The sequence below is a fragment of the Colletotrichum abscissum genome, assembly GCF_030869225.1.
Source record: "Colletotrichum abscissum strain IMI 504890 chromosome Unknown Scaffold_27.1, whole genome shotgun sequence".
Taxonomy (NCBI): Eukaryota; Fungi; Ascomycota; class Sordariomycetes; order Glomerellales; family Glomerellaceae; genus Colletotrichum; species Colletotrichum abscissum.
The window spans coordinates 360964-375434 of NW_026850176.1; the positions used below are offsets into that span (position 1 = coordinate 360964).

The window sequence follows — 14471 nt, forward strand, 5'->3', positions numbered from 1 at the left end:
ATCCCGTCCACGCATCCCGCCCAGTCCAGTCAAAATCCTTCTTCCCCCAGTCTTCCGTCTTGTCTTAATTCATCTGCGCGTTGCACCGCATCCGACAGCGTCTCCTGAGGTGCTTTGCTCTTCTTCTCTTCCACCAGCAAATTCCCTCCCGTGTCCCAGTCCCAATCCACACACCCGTACGAATACCTACCGCACCGCACACACGTCGTTCCTTCGGTGTGTGGACTTGTGGACGCGTGCATGAGCTAGACCTCTTCCTCGCTCTCTATCTCTTACCCTACCCTTTACGAATATCCGTACCCTCCTCCCACTCAACTCCCTCTCCTTAAGCAACCTGAGTTGCTCAACCTTGAACGGCACGGCCATAATAATACACAAACTGCCCACACAAGAGAGAGCTCGGCCCAACCTCATCCACCCCTCCAACATCAACTTCTATTTGCATCCCCACTGCTGCCCTCCGTCAACTGCCACCAATAGACGCCGTGTTCTGGAAACACCTGCGATCTCCCCTTAACGGCTGCTCTATTGAACCTACTACCCGGCATTGCCCAACGCGCGGCTCTACTTCATTTCTTATTCTCTCCTTTTCCCTTTGTCCCTCTCTCTCCATCGGTTACTACTCCCCTTGAAATTCGGCTCACTCCGTCCTGCGCGCACCGAACCCCTCGAAATTGCAGTGGACTATTCTCTCGTCCCGGATACCAACTCGAATCGTCCGCTCTCGCGCATAGCCTGGCCCGCCGAAACTGTCGATCAACATTGAGCCGAAACGTGCGGAATCCCAGCCTACAAGACCACAACAACCCCCGCCAACCCTTGGCCTTCTCGTCAACGTCAGCTATGCGCCTGTTGTAGTCTGTCCAATTCCACAAAGCTGTGGAGCTACATCTAATTTTCTCCTTTACGGTAACCTTATGCGATCCCGGGCCGCCTAGGAGCTGTTACCGAAACCAACACTTTTCCGACCTCGAACCACCCATCTTTTTACCCCAACATACACCCCAAAAACACACTCGACCGAAACCCGCACATTGCGCCACTGAAATCGAAAAGTCCACGACACGATTCCGACACGAGAAGTGGTGGCATAGCAGACGATGGCAGGATATCCGGGTCAGCGTCCTTATGGCGGTGGCCCTCCCGCGCCTCGTCCTGGACCCGGCCCCGGCCCAGCGCAGCGGGGTCCTCCTCAGCAGTATGACAACTACCAGCAGGACGGATATGGCTACGACTACTATGATGACGGCGGCTACGACCAAAACTATGGCGGTCAATACCAGGACCCCAACTACGGCAGAGGTCCGCCGCCGAATCAAGGCTACCCGCCGCAGGATTACTATGGTGGCGGCCCAGGGCCCAATGGCCCGCCAAGAGGAGGGCGACCGCCTCAAACGGGAAGAGGTGGTCCTATTGCACGTCCTCCGACCGCAGATGGCACTCGCGGCGGATACCCGCCTCGTGGCGGTGGCGGTCCCCCAGGCCGAGGAGGTTTCCCCATGGGCCGGGGTGGCCGTCCCGCTCCGTATGAGCGATCGGCCAATTCAGATCCAGCTGGTGAGTTGCATGCGTGCCATTCGTGCCCTTGTATACTAACCATTCCTAGCAAACCGTCCTCGAGAACACGCGCCGATCAGTCCTCCTGGCGCCCAGGGATTCAGTGGTGGCGCTTTCCCGTCATTTCCAGGACAAGGCCGTAAGACGGACCTAGATGCTGAAAATGCGATTCTGAACAAGATGGCCGGAATCGACATCTCATCCCAACCTGTCCAGCAGCGGCCTCCTGGTGGACCTCCGAATGGCAGAGCGCCGCCACCCCGTGGTTACTCTGACCCGCGGCGTGGTCCTGAGCCAGGTTACGGACAAGACTTCCGAGGAGATGGCTACGGCCAGCAAGGCCCTCCGAGGGACGACTTCGGTCCGCCTTCTAGAAGCATGACCATGCCGGCCAACGACCAAGCGCAAAGGCGCGGGCCTCCGCCACGCCAGGACACATATGGTGGCCCAGGGGGACCGCCACGTGGTGGTGTTCCTCCTCGGCCTTCAACAGCGCAAGGAAATCGGCCGCCACCGCAGCGCATGTATCCCCCAAACCCGATGCCACCGCCGCCGCAACAACAGCAGCAGCAACTGCCTCCGCCTCAGAATGCAGGGTATGGGGGACATGGAGAGTTCGGAGGCGATCAGGACGGATACCGAGATACTAGGGCGTCGTTCGGCGATGTCTACGACGCCTATTACCAACCTTCTCGCATGAGTAATCAAAGCGCCCACAGCCATGGGCATCACGATGCTCCCGACTACAATGGGGCACCATCACATGCTCCTCGTGGTTCTTTTGAACAGCACATGCGCCCAGGCATTGCCGAACACACGCAGCCGGGCGCTAAGCGCGTTCCGGAGATGAGTCGGACCAAATCGCAGCCAGATCTCCGACAGTCGCAGCAGGCTGTGTTTGAGATGGCCGGCGACGCTCCTCCGATGCCGCCTATGGGCAACGGCTACCAGGACGTGTATAACCAACCTAACGGCTGGGACCAAGCACAGAACCCGCAGATGGGGCGTCCTGGCTTGCCCCAAGGCCCTTCTCCTAACCGAGGCCCCGATTCTCTGCCATCTCATCCGGCCCCCGTCCGACCTGGCCACATGCCGAATTCCATGGTCAACATGAATGACAAGCCCGCGCCTGTTCGCAACTACGCCGGCGCTCCTGGCGTAAACGTGCCGACACCTCCTGCCGGTCCTGGCGGCGCACCTCCGCCTCAGCAGCAAATGCTCCCTCAGCAACCTAGCAAGGCTTCGCTTCAAGAAACAACACCCGTTACCCAGGAAGAGCTAGAGCGTCTACGCCAGGTTGTCAAGTCAACGCCGAATGATCAAGAGACTGCCATGAGACTGGCGAAGCGACTGGTGGAGGCGGCCGATGTTCTGGCCCCGAATCTTGCCGATCCGAAGATGAAGACCCGTGCCCGGGAGAGATACCTTGCCGACGCAAACAAGATCCTCAAGAAGCTGTCGAGCGCGCAAAACTCTGAGGCAATGTTCTTCTATGCCGACTGCCTAGGCCGTGGCTTGTTTGGACTTGAGCCTGATAACAAGGAGGCTTTCACATTGTACCAGTCGGCTGCTAAGCTCGGACATGCGGCTGCGGCGTACAGGACGGCAGTCTGCTGTGAGATTGGCCACGAAGAAGGTGGCGGCACAAGAAAGGATCCCCTCAAGGCGATCCAATGGTATAAGAGAGCTGCCACGCTCGGCGATACGCCAGCCATGTACAAGGTTGGCATGATCTTGCTCAAGGGGCTTCTTGGCCAGCCAAAGAACCCGCGTGAAGCTGTAGGGTGGCTCAAGAGAGCTGCGGAAAGAGCTGACGCGGAAAATCCTCACGCATTGCATGAATTGGGTCTGCTCTACGAATCTGCAGCCCCCAATGATGCCATTATCAAGGACGAAGCTTATGCCTTCCAGTTGTTCCGAGAGGCGGCTGACCTCGGCTACAAATTTTCACAATATCGTCTCGGTTGCGCCTTCGAGTATGGTCTGATGGGCTGCCCCGTTGACCCCCGCCAGTCCATTATGTGGTACTCCCGCGCAGCTCAGCAAGGCGAGCACCAGTCTGAGCTGTCACTCAGTGGATGGTACCTTACTGGCACCGATAACGTCTTGCAGCAGAGCGATACCGAGGCTTACCTGTGGGCGCGCAAGGCTGCCACGGCCGGTCTGGCCAAGGCTGAGTACGCGATGGGTTACTTTACCGAGGTGGGCATTGGTGTGCCAGCCAACATGGAGGATGCAAAGCGATGGTACTGGAGAGCAGCTGGTAAGTTGCAATTGCTTGTGTGTTTGCGATGTATGCTGACCCATTTTACAGCCCAAGATTTCCCCAAGGCACGTGAACGGCTCGAAGACCTTAAGCGCGCCGGCAAGAACGGACCCCGGCAGCGCGAGCGTATTTCTCGCAGCAAGATCGGCAAGCAACAAGAGGGCGAGTGCTCCGTCATGTAGGCGGCAAGGCATGACCCAATACAACAACTTGATGTAATACGAGCGGTCCGGGCTGGGTTCCTGTGTCGACCGCAACGACGACCACGAACAGAGGATGAAGAGACGACGACGAGGTACAACTCTGTGTACTTGTACGGCATCAACCGACAACAGGATGTTTGATCTATACGGAACAGGAAAGAAAAGGCTCACGAAAGAAGGAAGAGAATGGGGGAAAGCCACAACAGGCGTTCTGGACAAATGGTAGTCTAATTTCCTCCATTGGATGGGAGGCTCCTTTGTTTGATAGGGAGGTCACTCATATTCTCCTTCTTCCCCATACAGGTCCATGGAATGAGAATGGCTCTGATGAGGGGCTGGATTTCAAGCGTTCATGTCATTGTCTCATCTGAGGGCAGGTTGACATGGCTCATACAGCCAATGTTTGGCGTTTAGCATATATAATTATTCATCAACGTCTTCTTTGATGCTCTATTGCTTTCTAACACTTGGTTTATTTCCTAACTTGAGGTTACTACAGGAAGCTAAAGACTTAATCAATGTTACCTTGCTTGCGTACGAGGTACTTGGCGAGTGAAATCAGTTCCCTCTTCCCTACCGATTTCCCCTAACAAAACTATTCGATTATAATGACTTTAGATTTGCTTGATTCTCCATAGGCGATTTGCATCTCACTTCGGAGCCGTAGAAAAGGGGGGGAGGGTAGAGTGGCTGTAGCTGCGACTGCCAACAGGTGAGTCTCGTTCGGTTTCGGTCTCGGGTCGTGTGTGTGCAGTGAGGCTGAGGTTCTCGAAAACGCGGGGTTACGATGGTTTGTGTGGGACGATGAGGGTTCCTTGGCTGTATTACTTGCCAATTTTAGTACGAGGTAGTCCGAGCGAGGCAGAATGGTCCTTTCTACTAAGGTCAAGTAGGTTGGTGGGTAAGATAGGCGGCGAGGAATGTTTCTTTGGCGGGGAGTTTCGTGCGGCACGGGACGAATTTTGGGGGACGACAGTCCGGAGGATGCGGATGGTCCCGGGGGGGAAGCATATGGTCTGGATGTGTAGGAGATTCGCATCCTGATAGTGGCACGAATAACCTTCCTTAGTAGGTCGCGATTTATTCGCTACGAATTTGATGTGTAAGCCTCACCGCGTATCCATGTATGAGCCGCCGCGTCGTACCTAGTAAATACCCTATCTTACCTGAACCTCATGTACGAGATCCCGTTTTCTCTAGACGAGATTGATGAATCAGGGGAAGGAAGGAAGGCCCTCGAGGTACCTGCCCACCTACCTTCCATCTGAATGTACGGGAAGGGTATATGGCCCCCCTCTATCCCGTTCCTGTCACCAGCCAGCAGGCGCCTCCCTTCGGGAGGTCAGGTCAAAACTGGCTGGGTGGTGGAGTGGTTGAAGTCCACGAACAGCCTAATCGGTGAAGGCTTAGAGGTCCCGAGTTCGAGTCAACGAAAAATCCCAGCATGTGCGCCAGAGATGTAGCCCCCGTTCGCCACCGGGGGGGTGAACTCTTTTGCCTTTTTGGATCTTGGTTTCGCGGTAGATGTACATCGTGAATACCGGTTAAGAGTGCAAAGCTTTCCATGCAGTGCGATGTTGAATTTCTCCTCGTTCAATCTTGCTCCTTTCTACTATTGCTTCAGTCTTTCTCTCACGGCGCCTCTTCCGCCTGAGTATCAACATCGAACGAGAGGTAACCTCGGAGAAGATTAGTGGAGGAGCGGAAACACTGTGTGGTATCTTGAGCACTCAAATTAGATAATGATTGATTTACTCGTCTTCCAAGTAAACTCCCGAATTCTCATGTCTCTCCAAGCTAAACTAGCAAAATGGACATGCTCACTGTAGCAGCAACCAACAAGAGCCCACGACTCGAAGAAACCGAGCCAAATGCGCTGCTCGTTGCAACCCGAGTCGAATTTACCCTCATACAATGGATATTCGGTCTCGCCAACTTGATATTAAACCGCTCCTCCCCAACCCACGTATTGAAAATCAGAATCTGCACGCGGTTCGAAGCATTCAAATACGCCTGCCTCGCATCCCCGCCATCAACCAACCCGCTCCCGAACCCCATAATCTCACTCCCACTTGTGACCGGCGACGTGCTCTCCCCCATCGTTGGGGTGGAATTACTCGTTACGTTGGGGTTGAGGTTACTCGTCCTAGCTCCATAAATCACGGCACCATACCCGAACGTGGTATTACACTCCGGGATAGTCTTCCACGAGGGCATTCTTCCGTCGCAGCTATCTCGGGTGAGGGATTTATCGGAGGCGTGGAGGGCTTCGAGGCATGCTTCGCCTAGGACGGGTTCGCAGTCCGTGCTGTTGCCATTCTCCTCGGTCCAGAGGTTGGTGACGTTGGGAGAGAACTCGACGTCTAGAGACGTTACGCAAAAGGGAGAATCAGAGCCGCGGAGACCGCCGGATGAAAGGTTTCCTCCGAGGGGCCAGGATAGGGAGTATGAGGTGGCGATGTAGTGCGGTTCGGTGATGTTTCGGCCTAGGTTTGCCTCTGTGGTGTTTTGGGTGAGGTGGGGAAGACTGAAGTCGGATATGTTTACGCCTGGTGGTGAGATGTAAGTCTACACAAGTACTTTTCAGTGTCGGGAAGAGGGAATTAGAATCGTACGCCATGTCCATTCGTCTTGTCCGAGCAGCCGAGCGTTGCCTGAGAAGACCTCAAAGGGGCGGAACGATATTTGACGCGTGGCGTTGGGCTCTGCTATTGCCTGTTGGAGAATCTCGATGGATTGGTTATCGAAGACCGTGGGCGGTGAGGCTCCGAATGTTTGAGCGCGGTCGTTCCAATAGCTAAAGGGCGCAGAAACGCGTGAGAATAAAAGGCCTACGATGGGGAGTTTCATTCTGGACAGATGGTTTCTATTGATTATGATGAAGTTGAGATAGAGTACAAGAAAAGACCTGGAGATGTGTTGTAGCCCGTGGAATCATCATGTGCAATTTTGCCTTTAATCTTTTATTTAGAGACCTAAAGATTTCGAGATCTAGATAGAGGAGGCTCTCGAGGAAACGTTTTTCGCCCCGGGCGGAGCAGATCTTGCCGATCTTGTCAGCCCTACGCCCGGTAGATATCTGGGGTACGTGATACCATTACGTGCGCCCAGACACTATGTGATACTTGCGATATCACTTCTAGTCGTGGTGTAAATTTACATGTATGGATGACTGGCCAGTCGTAGTGGGAGGGAAATGGCTGCTTGGCATTGGCAGACGTCAAAATGCCAAGACAGAGGCAACCTTCAGAGCCGAACGCCACACCGAATTGTTCGAACTGACAGTAATCCGATTGAGACCGCGTCCAGCCAGGCTCCAATTTCCTTGAAGTAATGTCTGAAAGGGTTTCCTCTGACGACCCTGGCAGCCTAGACTGCAAGGCAAAACAATCAGCTGTGGTCGAGGAGTGATATGAAGAGAACCTATACCCCCGAAAGTGGGTGACGCGTGAACTTGCCGACGGCTGTCTTCTGATGATTGGGGAAAAAACTGTTCATGTACGTACGAGTACCATTCCGTTGTATCTAGCACCCAAGTGAAACGATGAGCAAGGAAATGGTCATTCGGGACATCGTCCATAGGGAGTCGAAAACGTAGTCAGTGTAGCACTAGCCTGCTGTGTACAGACGCTGACAGTCATGAGTAGACATAAAGAATTATTCATCGCAGCTTCAGTCCTTCAGTTACCAGTCTTTCTGGCCCTTCATTGGTGCCCGACTCACTACTTCTGCCCGTATCCAATAAGAGACCTCAAATCGATGAGTGAAGACGATACGAGTCACGTCAAGGATAGGAAGATTGCAACTCAATGCCAGATGCGACGTGGTGGAAGGATGAGAGAATCTATAGGTTGTAGGAAAGCTCAATGCCGGATCTCTAATCTTTCCACCGCGTAGATAGATGCCTTCCCGGGCCCAACTCTTCTTTGGCAAAGCCTACCATCAGAGCCGTCAGCATCAGTCCATTCGAGATCAAGCCCTCAAATTAACTCATCGATAGATGACCTCACGACTCTGGTGATCCTGTTTCGAGTATGGACACTCATCTTCTTCGTCCCGTACCATTCGGGAGTTCCCCCCACGCAGGTTCAAATCTAGAACTCGACCGACCTCGGTACGGCCGGCGTGTCATCCGATAGTTCGCAACACAGGGTAGCAACCAGCAAGATGGCCCCCGGAGCCCGAAGGGGGGATCGTCCCGTGCCTTGCGTAAGGGTCAGGGCCAGGGCTAAAAGGGAGAAAGAGAATCTCTTTTTCGGGGAGGGAGTGGATCACAGGGTTGGGCTGGAAATTGAAAAGTTCTTATGCATGCATCCCAGCCCAGCGAACTACGTGTAACGGTCGAACTCGTTTTGCTTTTCCGTATTGCCGGGGCAGATCTTGGTAAACTTCTCGCCGATTACGGTCGACGGATGGGCTGGTCATCGAAAACTACGGACGAACTATGTGATTCTGACGTGAACGACCCATTTCGATATCGATAATTCTCCGGCATCATCGGCCGGGTAAGAGGGAGTTGCAGAGCCGGATGGACATGAGTGAAGGGGCGACGAGCCGGGGAGGAGCGGGAACTTGGAAGTGAAGGGGTCAAAAAAGTTTAAAAGATTGGATGAGTCTTGGTATCTCGGAAGAAGCAACGAGAGGGCCTGTTTGTCGAGGGCAGGGCGAGACAAGGTAAAGCGCTGAAGGAAGAAAGAAAAGGGTATTATTCAGGCAAAAAGGTCGGAGATGGCGGGTTGCAGGGAACGAGTCTCTCTCTTCTCGAGTTCTTTTGAAGAGATTACGGAACGTCTCACTTGAAACTTTCCAATCTCAGACGTTTCGTTTTATTCCTTGTCTCTTAACTCTCGCCTCTTTCCCTTTCTGCCTTTTGTCATTTCTGCATTCGGCATTCTGCATTCCAAAGGAAGGGGGGGAAAGGTGGGAAAGCATTTGATCCGCGGCTTCCACGAACCGGCGATGCCGCGATACATGGCCGAGATTACGGATACTGGGTAGAGAGACATGTCCAGTTCGTGGTGTACGGAGTATTGTGCGCTGGCAGAATTCTGGGAATCATATCCTTCGAATCATCGTCACACGTGGTTGTTGCTTTTCTGGAAACTTTCTGGATGGGGAGGGGTTACACCCTCGACGGGGTTAGCAAGGCTGGGTTGCGTTTTCATTGCTTATTCTTGCCAGACTACATAGGTACCAAACTAATACCGCTCACACGACCCTGTCACCTTCAACTCCTTTTCGGAGGCAGGCAGACACATTCTAAGATGCTAGGGACGTGGTGACTTGGATGTGCGTGGTGTAGGACTCGGCAGAACGTTCTTCGAGGGGAGGAAGAAAAACCTCATGCTCTGAGATCCACAACAGATAGAGAGAGGCCGCGCGCGTGAGAGAAAAGGTCTTTGGGTACAACGGCGGAGACAGAACGGTTCTATTGCATTGATGGAGGTCTTCCTGCCATCCGATGTTTCGTAGTCCTGTCTGTGTTTGATCACCTGTTCATCCCACAATGGCAAAGCCCCCCTGCACTGAGATGTCTTGTCTCCCTCTGTCATTGTCTCGCGTCTCAAGTCTCTCTTTGCCTTGCTGCCAGACCGGTGATAGACGCGCCCACATACAGACCACATGACGAGCATGCGGCACAGCAGCACATGAATTACACGAGACAGAAATGCACTGTGAGATATGCACGGGCGATCATCGACGCGAGGGTACGCACAACGGCGCGACGACAAGGCATTGAGGCATGCGACCTTATGCTTCTTTCCCCCTCCACCTCGGACGTCCACAAAGTCGGCGTCGATTTGTGATCTCACAACCGAGTGGGATTGAGACGGTGGGTGAGGATGGTGGCTGCTGACTTTCCATCGTCCGTCTGCGTGGGCTTTTATGCGGGATGCTTATGCTGCAGAAGGGGGAGTGGCAGAAATTTGACGGATCATCTAATGCAAGCCCATCCAGCCACATCACTGTGTACGATGCAGCGAGCCTCCGGTTTAAGAAATGTCACCGCCATCGAGATCGGTAGAATATCACATATGCCGCCGTTCACGACTCGATGACTCCCCTCCACCACGGCTCGATTCCAGACGGAGGGAACAGCAACAGAGAGATCTCGCGATCTCACGATCGATATGGTCAAATGTCCGACCACGCTTTGTTCCAGTCGGTATCAAATTTCTCCGAGCCAATGACGACGGAGGGTGACAGCGCACCGCGGAGCCGAAGTGGACGGAGTATCCAGAAAGGAAGCCCAAGGGGGGGACGTGGCGGGCAGATGAAGATCCCAAGATCGGGGCATGCGAGCGCAAGGCCAGCCGAAGGAGGGGGGGTCCCGAGGACAGCGGCGCCAACAAAACAACGCACAGATGTTGCGAAAATGATGTGTCTTTTTGGGGACAATGTCCATGATCCTTGCTGATGAGCAGGGATATGTGCTCATGAAGGGATGGGTAGCAGGGGTGTGTGATGGTAGGACGGCGTTCCGAATCCTCGAGATAATTGCTTTTTCTTGCATTTTTCTTTAACCAGAGTTTTTCTGCCTGTCTTTGGAGGGAAGAAGAATTGAGAGAGATTCGGTCTCGGATTTTGGGGGCCTGGTGTACTGGCTCAAGGTGGCTGATACATGAAATCGGTTACGATGGCCTGAAGCAGTTCAAGATCATCTCTGGTTGATCGATCATGTCGCTATCCGAGACTCAAGCACCGGGGGTAACTAGGAGACTGTGACGTCTCTTGAGGCAAGGAGGCGGTTGGGCTGAGGCTCAACTAGAGGCGTTGAGAAGGCGTTCAGGGAGCCCAAATATTAAACATGGCGATTTCAGATCCAGATTCACCATGTATGGAAAAGGTTTGACAGGACGGAAGCTCCCGTTAGACGGCGTCCGATCTAAAGTGCTTGGTAGTCTACCAGGGCAGTAGGGGGGAATGAAGTGGAAAGGGGGCGGCCAGATTTGATATCGAAAAGAAAGGAAACGAAAGGAAGCTATGAACGGGAGGACGGTAAGCTCCGGGATAGAAGCCATGTATTTGACTTCTCTGATGACGTTCTGAGCTGTTTCGATCGAGTCAGTAATGGAATTTTGTTTTCGATAGTATCCGCTGGATCGATGCGCGGGTACGTCCGTAGATGAACGGCTTCTGACGTGGCTGGCTGGCGGGCAAACGTGGACCCAAACAATGTCTCTATCCACGTGCCAACCTGCATCTGAAGATCGGCAATACACCATGTCATTGCCACGCACAGTTTTCTGTTGTGAATCAGACTGGGAGGCGAACCAGGAGGATATGAGGAACGACTGGGATGAAGGGTGACGGGAGACGTTGAAGGCGTGGCACGCCAAGTCCTTGGTCGAACGAGAATCGCACGGTAGATACCGGGCGAGGGACCAAGAGGTCGGGCAGGACGTTGATGCAGTTCCGAATCGAGGGTTCGAAGCATGGTATGCCGTGATAGGTGGACGGCATAGTGACATACTGCTTGGAATCATTATTACTGAATCGGGATGATCAGATGGTGCCGTCAAGGATAAGAGATCTGGAGATCTGAGTGAAGTAATGTTTCCTTCTTTTACTGCCTCGTACAGCCATACCTACTTTTGATAAGTCTATCATACTTACTCGTGTAGGCGCCACGATTCTGTGTTCGACGGCTCCCATACGTGGCTTACACTACCTACGTATTCGGGAGATGGATGGTGGTCAGGTTCAGAGATGGGGATCTGCCGCAGGGGAGGGACGAAAAGTACAGGGACATGGGGGAGAATCTGTTCGGGGAATGAGGGGTCCCCGGTTCCGCGGCCGGGATTCCACCCATGGCTTGTCTTGGCTCATCTTGAAGTCTCTCCGCCTCTTGTTACTTATATCCCTTGTCTCTCCCATGCGGGACATGTTACTCGGGGGCATGACCATTGGTATGCGAGCCCGGCGCGGGCGCGCGGGAAGACTGCATCGTGGGGACCGTCATTTGGTTGTAACTCTACAAAAAAAAGTCTTGGATCTGACAAGAAAGGTGTGGATGGTACGGAGAGACGAGGGCTATAGCGCGGGTGTTGACGATGTTTGCTCTCCCGGGTCCATGGACGGAGACACAGCTGAAAATAGTCGAAGCAGGACGGGTTGGACGTGTACACCTACATATCTATAACATCACCCACGTTTGCAATTACTCTACCTGCCTACCTAAGCTAATACTACGGCTACCTACTTGGTTATTGAAGCAAACATACCGACTCGTCTCGTTGCAGACCTTTCGCCCGTTCACCATGCAGCCACCCCCAATCACCCGTTTAGTTCCCTCCCCCTGGTCCAACGACACCACCTTCCCGGAATCCCTCAAAGGTGAGAAATGATATCACAAACGATGATTAAAAACCTTGTAAGTCCCAAAGCCTCAAACACTAGCCGCAGTAATAAAGCACTTTCCACCCAAAGAAACGAATAAGCGAGCCCCTCGGTTCCAGCCCTGTTAACCGCTTCCCTTTTGTTTTTTGCCCACCATGCAGTCCGTCCATTATGATCCCATGGCAAGCGCCAATGCCATATCCAAAAAGGCCTTCACCGCAAGTGAACTTCCATGCTCACATATTCAAGCGCAAGATGAAGCCCGTCGCCGCAACCCGCCGGGCCAATGCGGCTTCACGCAGCCCTCGCAGCCAGGACTCAGCACATCCGGCTCCTTGCCCTCGAACAACTCGGGCTTGTACACATACCACTCGCGGTACGACTTCCACTCCTCGAGAAACTCGACCCAGTACGCGAGCTGCTCGACGAGCCAGCTATCGCGGAGTCGGTCGCGGATCCACTCGGCCGTCTCCTCCTTTCTGCCGTTGCCGTTGCCTTGCTGCCCCACTCCCGCTCCCGCTCCCGAACGTCCCGTCGTCCAGGTCCGAAGAAGATCCGGCCGGACGTCGGCGACGCGCTCGGCCGTGTAATAGACAAACTCGGCCCGTTGGCCCCGCGCCGTGAAGTATGGGACGGAACCCCACTCCACGACGGCACGCTGCTTGGTCAGCTCCACCACGCGCACCGTGCAGCAGGTGCATTTTGCCTGGTTGAGGAAGTCGCGGAGGACCGTCGAGGCCGAGGGCGTGCTGGTGCGCGGGTGGAGCTGCATAGTTGAGGTTGTAGCGCGATGATGGTGTTTCCTGTGGTTTTGGTGTGGCGGGTGAGTACCTGCGTCACGGGGACTTGGCGGGCGAGGCTGCGTTTGGCATGTTAGTTTGTGTTGGTCCTGATTTGAAGCTTTCGGGTGGATAGTGTTGGGAGACGGAGAGTGTGTGAGTGTCAGTCCTGTTGTGTGGCCGTTACCCGGGGTGGTGGGGTGAAGCGTGAAAAAGGCTAGACGAATAAAAAGTAAAGAGTGAAAAACGAAATAAATGGTAAAAAAAAAGAGCTCACGAGGTTTAGCGATCGATCTGTCGTCATCTCAGCTGCGAGGATATCTAGGATCTGTCGGCAAGTCGCAGACTCTAGACCTGTTTGTTTTCTGTTTGTATCCACCCCGAGTTGCTTTCTTCGGCTTTCCTTCCTGGCGACCAAGGATCTCTTTAGATACCATCACCGACGGACCAACACGGCACGACTCGACACAAACGGGCTGTTCCGATGTTGATGCTGGCTGCGTACGTACCGGATACGTCCCAAACTTCTTTAAAATTGGCAAGGCTGGCTTGGGCTGCAGAGACGACAGAACGGGAATGGGGTGGAGAGCATGAGCTGAGCTGGAGCTTGTTGTCTTTGATCCTCAGGGCAAGGGAGAGAGAAAGGAAAAGAAGGCCCGGCCGCCCCTCCAAAAAGTCTCCTGGAGTATTTTTTTTGCCCGCAATAAGATGGATCAACAATTCATTTATAGCAAGGTTTTGCTTCTCCCTCATGTCCCTCCCGTTACCCCAGTTCTGGCTCTGCGTGCCTTGTCCCCCATCATGTCTTACTCTTCTCGGCAAGGCTCGAAGGTCTTATGCAGTTACTATGAGATCCAGCCAGATATTCAGCCATATATGTCACTGGCAACACTAAGGTAGGTAAGTATGTGTGAGTGACATAGAGAAGGGTGTGTGTATGTGTGTCTGTAGCAATCCGTCATACTATCTCAGCATGAGCGTCATAAGGGGGGTGTGATCCTTGAAGATTTTGCTCTGCTCTCATGGTTGCACAGAAAGAGGGAAAAAAAGAACAGCGATACGTGCAAGGAGAAGCGAAATATGTAACGGTATGGTATGGTGTCAGTTCGTGCTACCGTGTTGCTGCGAGCGTAGACTAGGTGGTGGGTGTCCCTCGCTTCATGCTATCGCTTGCTACGGAATGCTTTCTTTTTCCGCCCCGTCTCTGTGGACACCCCATTTCGAGGAATGTTGACAACCCTGGTCTCCTCGCCGGGGTGGATTACCCGGGCGATCGTCCGCCCCAATCGCGCGGATACCCCATCTCGGGACGCCCGTCACATTTCA

General features: G+C 53.7%; 3 protein-coding genes across 3 annotated transcripts; 1 reads left to right on the forward strand and 2 right to left on the reverse strand.

Annotated features, from left to right (window-relative positions):
• Window positions 1–1100: 1100 nt before the first annotated feature.
• CABS01_10556 (SKT5) lies at window positions 1101–4005 on the forward strand (the record flags this gene model as incomplete). The annotated part of the gene is made up of 3 exons (XM_060543911.1): window positions 1101–1557; window positions 1607–3820; window positions 3872–4005. The coding sequence occupies 3 exons, from the start codon at window positions 1101–1103 to the stop codon at window positions 4003–4005; spliced, it is 2805 nt and encodes a 934-aa protein (XP_060399113.1).
• Window positions 4006–5658: 1653 nt separating this feature from the next.
• On the reverse strand, window positions 5659–6876 carry CABS01_10557 (uncharacterized protein; the record flags this gene model as incomplete). The annotated part of the gene is made up of 3 exons (XM_060543912.1): window positions 5659–5705; window positions 5940–6575; window positions 6642–6876. The coding sequence occupies 3 exons, from the start codon at window positions 6874–6876 to the stop codon at window positions 5659–5661; spliced, it is 918 nt and encodes a 305-aa protein (XP_060399114.1).
• A 5734-nt stretch (window positions 6877–12610) lies between these two features.
• Window positions 12611–13138, reverse strand: CABS01_10558 (uncharacterized protein; the record flags this gene model as incomplete). The annotated part of the gene is made up of 1 exon (XM_060543913.1): window positions 12611–13138. The coding sequence occupies one exon, from the start codon at window positions 13136–13138 to the stop codon at window positions 12611–12613; it is 528 nt and encodes a 175-aa protein (XP_060399115.1).
• Window positions 13139–14471: the final 1333 nt, after the last annotated feature.